Here is a 4,775-nt window from a genome sequence, read left to right as displayed (position 1 = left end):
TGCTTTAATTGTGCATCGAATTTTGCCATTTTACTTGATTAAATTTTACCACTAAATTTTTGTTTTTATTAAACTTTACTGTCCAATTTTAATTTAGAATAATTTGAACACAAAATTCAATGAAAATATTTTTATATCTTATTTTAATATTTAACAATAATAAGTTAAATAATATAATATTAAAAACTTATTTTATATATTTCTATTCTTCAAGTATTTATTTAATTAAATACAAAATTTTCAGTTAATTTATTAATTTTTAATATTTTTTAAATACAAAAATAAAATATTTCAAATAATCAAAATTAGAATTCAGCAGTAAAATTTAAGGTAAAGAAATTCTAGTGGAACCATTGATATAGCTGTCATTGGGATGAAATTTTGACGAATTACTAAGGTATTCCAAATTTAGAGGTAAGGAAGCCCAAGGTCTCTTATTTCCCCATGAAATCTACCAAAATAATGGGCCGTACCAATCGTGGCACAAACAAAACAAAACTTGGAATGGGAAGTATATTTCGGATCCAGCCCAAGAAAGGGGAAAAAATATTAATAGTTCAAATTTTGAAGTTTAATCTGAAAGATAGTATAAGTAATTTCACCTACTGGTGTTTGTTTTTACGACTGCAGAAAAGTAATTAAAGAGGGGATGGAGGGTGGAAGAGAAAAAGAAGAGGAACAAGATGGCGTTTCCGTACATTCTCCTTGCAAAGCTCCGCCGTCCTCCGCCTCTTCTCTTCCTAAGGTTTCTCTCGCCGTTTCGTTTTTTCTCCGTTTTATGCAATTAGTAATCACTTTTTTTTGTTGATTTTTATTTAAATTTTATATTTATCTGTTGATTTATTAGGAGCAACAGGAGGTGGAATTGGAGCTCAGGCTATTGGAAGCACTTGAAATTTATCCTCCCGTCAAATTACGAGGCACGTTCATCGCTTCTTCTTCTTCTTTTTTTTTTTTAAATTTGTGAATTGTTTTTTTATAGGGAGAAGTTCTTTTGTATTTCAGTTTAAATATTGATTCTTAGGAGTTATCTGGAAAAAAAATGAATTGAATTTTCTTTTTCTGGATTCTAATTGTAAAGTTTTATTGGAAATTTGTATTTATGATTCAGTTTGTGAATTACTTTTTAACATGCTAGTAATGTGATCAATTCAAATGTTGATTCCGTTAATTTTCTTATTGCTGTGGTGAAAAATGGTTAAGCAATATTTTCAGCAAAAACCTTTAATGAATATGTATTTAGCTGGTAATTGCAGTAAAAAGGTCAGCTTTTTATTTCTGTAGTTGACTTGATTCTGTATTTGATCTGGTAGTTTTAGAACCTAATGGTGTTTTTCATGTCAATGAGACATTGGCTAAATGGCAAGGTTGAGGCATTAGGAACTTTTAGATTCCAAGTTCAAGTCCCTCATGTGTAAATCATGTATGCGCAAGTTAGTTTGATTGTTGACTTAATTGTTCAGTTCAGTGCTTGTAATGATTGATTTGGATGGAAACTGTTGATATACTTGTAAATTGTAACTTCAAAAACAAATGGTGCTTCATGTATATTGTTTATATGCCAATGTTAAGCTTTCAAACCTTAGAGCTACTTCAGTTGTTCAAATAACTTATATGTGGTAAATTATTTGGTGCATTTAGCAGTTAATGCACATTTTTATGGTAAAATAACTAGGATTCATTTTGGTCTTTAACAATCTACATTAATGCATAACTTTGAATCTAATTTGCTTCTTCGCAGGCGTGCATCGCCACTTTGTCCTCTATGGTCTGATGGAATTCCTGAGGAAAAGGTTTGTTCTGCCTCCTGTTCTTGCTGCTCCGAACTGATCCCCTCTTTCGATCCTGTTCTGTCATTTTTGTTTCTTTCATTTTTACTTATCGTTTTGCTAAATTTTGTCACAGCCTGGACCGGCATTTTTCTCCAGACGAGGTTCTGCAGTTGCTAGATCGTTTCTACAACTTGGAAGTGCTGGTAACTTGCCTGTTCTATAATTAATTTTCATGTCCATCAGTTAATATGGTATTCCTTTGAAGATGAGTTTTATGCATTGATTACTGTCTTGGTCTCAACATAAGAATTGGTAGCTGTCTTGTATCTTAGATGAGGAAGTCATTGTTACTTATACTCTTCATTTTCTTCTAAGTACCCCTGTTTGACATCTATTTCTGATGTATATTGAAATATTGATATGCACATATATGATCCTCCAAAAATATAGAAAACTTAGAAAAAAAAAATCGAGTTTACTCATGTTAGCACATACCCAAGTCCGATGCTCACCATCAAGTCCAAGTAAATTATAGGAGGAAAGTGCCTCCTGAAAAACTGGGTTGCTAGTTAATGTTTGTTGATGGTACAAAGTCTTTTTGATAAAAAAAAAAAAGAAAAGAAGGAAAAGTAGCCCTAAAACCCTTAATAAAAAGTGCTATTGCTTTTGGTGATGTCAAAAGATAGTTTTGTTAAGCTAATTTCTCTCTTTTGTAAATATCAGAAACCAGATGATGAAGAGATTGATATCCTAAACCATGAGGAAGATTTTTGCTTGCCACAAAGCTATTTTGTCAAGGAAGAACCCTAAATCAATTTTGGGGAATTTGGGGGGGGGCATCCTGATATTTGCACTAGACTTGGTTTTTTTACTTGAGATCTGATGATTTCTAACTGTGATAATGTTCCTTTATCAATTTGCACAATATTATTGTAAAAATTAGGTTGCAATTTTGATGGGATGTAATTAGTTTGGCTCTACCATCTTTTGACACCTTATTATTACTTTATTATTATTATTTTTTATCTCAGCTTATTATTACTTTATGATTTCTCTTTTTTGGGTAAAATATTTTTCTAAAATCTAGACTTATACTAATATTCTTAATTGAATGTATCACCAGTCAAAGTGATAAAAGAATAAATAGATAATTGATGGAAAACCTAATTTGTAATTAAAAGTTATATATCTTTATTTATAAAAGATATGCTATTTTTTTCCCCTCTTTATGAAAAAAAAAAGTGTTTAAAATTTTACATTTGTTTCTTCTCACTATTTTCTTTTATACTCTACATAAAAATATGATTTATTTTCATACATTTTTATTGTACTAAAAAAATAGTTAATTGAATTTTTGTTCAGTTGATAGCATTAGGAAAATAGTGATTAGAGCACTGAAGCACGTATAATACTCTAATCTAATTAGTTTAGATTTAGGGGTTTATAAGTAATGTAGAGAAACACCTATAAGTAAATTGATTTTTTTTTAAACAATTTTCTATTTTTTTAAATCCAATTCATGGAGTCCCGAGTCTAATCCAATTACTATTTATAAATTTCATATCAATTTAATTGGATTTTTTTAAAAAAATAATAAATTTTAAAAACAACAGATTTTGTTATTAGGGTGTCTTTGGTTGAAGTAAAGTAACATTTTTGGGGCAATGTTAAATTTTAGCTTAACATTTCAAATATCATTTTGAGCCAGTAATTTATTATTTCCAATAGTATCAAAATTCTGAAATATAAGAGGGATTCTCAATACTACATTTTCTTCATTTTCTTTATGTACTCCATGCTAATGTGACATTTTAGACATATTTATCTTATTTTTATGACTTCAATTTATTTTTCTTCAACTAAAACGTAATAATAATAATAATAATAACAATAACTGATGAAACAAGTTATTCTTCAAATAACATTCCAACTATATACACATTTGAATTAAGAATATATATACTTATCATATTTTTTTTTTCCAAAATATATGATATTTTGCTAATTTTATTGTAAGTTTTAAAATTCATCTATGAGATAGAAATAATTTGCATGCTAATGGTCTAAAATTGTTTCAACTTTTTATTTAGGATTAATATTTGATGCACCGTGGGTAGACCTGCTCATGGGCCGGACCAGGCCCAAGCGAAAATTAAGGCCTGTTTGCTAGGGTCCGACCCGAAAAATAGGCCTAAAATTTTATCTAAACCCAGTCCAGATAAAAATGCTAAAACACAGGCCCAACTCGGCCACTCATATTAATTTTTTTATATTATACTATTTGTTTACATAACTCTTAAATATATATAATACATCAAAAATACTAAAAACATTAAAACAACTATTTCCAAGCAAATTGAAAATAACTTTTAAAAAATATGTATACTTAAATAATACTGAGATAGATGCAACTTAACAAGAAAATGTCTCTAAAATAATAACAAAAGTAATAATAAAACAAGTGTTATAAAATATCCAAACAATAACAACAAAATAGTAGCAATATAATAATGAAATTATAGCAAAATAGGGAGAAAACAACAAGAAAATATCATAAAAATAACAAAAAAAAACATTTTTTTTGGCATCTAGTGAATTTGGGCCGGGCTCGGGCCAAAATGTCATACCCGAAGCCCGTCCTTTTTTTAAAACGGGCCATAATTTTTTTGCCCTAACCCATTTTTCGAGCCTATATTTTTGCTCAAACCCTTACACTTTTAGGGCGAGCCTTCGGGTCGAGCTGGGTGACTCGGCCCATGAGCAGGCCTAACCGTGGGTGTATAGATTTCATGCACCATTAGTTAATAATAAGATGACAAATCATCACTAGTGTAAAATAAAAAATATTGAAGGACTTGAAAATAAATACTACTAACTTTATTTAAACATAATTAAATATTAATTATGATTATTTTATTTCTCTCTCGAGTTTCAGGAACCAATTTTTCAAGTTTAGATTTTAGGCTTAGGGTTTTGAGTTTCAAATTTGATATTTTTATATTT

General features: G+C 29.2%; 1 protein-coding gene across 1 annotated transcript; it reads left to right on the top strand.

The window, feature by feature from the left end:
• The first annotated feature begins 391 nt into the window (after positions 1-391).
• On the top strand, positions 392-2,818 carry LOC107918790 (uncharacterized). Its single transcript, XM_016848378.2, has 5 exons — positions 392-745; positions 848-920; positions 1,742-1,793; positions 1,906-1,975; positions 2,496-2,818. Exons 1-5 carry the CDS (start codon positions 650-652, stop codon positions 2,580-2,582), a joined length of 378 nt encoding a protein of 125 aa, XP_016703867.1. The 5' UTR covers positions 392-649; the 3' UTR covers positions 2,583-2,818.
• The last annotated feature ends 1,957 nt before the right edge of the window (positions 2,819-4,775 follow it).

This window comes from Gossypium hirsutum, chromosome D13 (assembly GCF_007990345.1).
Source record: "Gossypium hirsutum isolate 1008001.06 chromosome D13, Gossypium_hirsutum_v2.1, whole genome shotgun sequence".
Classification (NCBI taxonomy): Eukaryota; Viridiplantae; Streptophyta; class Magnoliopsida; order Malvales; family Malvaceae; genus Gossypium; species Gossypium hirsutum.
Note: the sequence above shows the minus strand (reverse complement) of the source record. Positions and strands in the feature narration are given on the sequence as shown.

Excerpts from the sequence above, each read along its gene's own strand:
- LOC107918790 (XM_016848378.2), top strand. The coding sequence starts at position 650 with ATGGAGGGTGGAAGAGAAAAAGAAGAGGAACAAGATGGCGTTTCCGTA. Across the intron at positions 921-1,741 it reads TCCTCCCGTCAAATTACGAG|GCGTGCATCGCCACTTTGTC; the intron begins GCACGTTCATCG and ends GCTTCTTCGCAG. Across the intron at positions 1,794-1,905 it reads ATGGAATTCCTGAGGAAAAG|CCTGGACCGGCATTTTTCTC; the intron begins GTTTGTTCTGCC and ends ATTTTGTCACAG.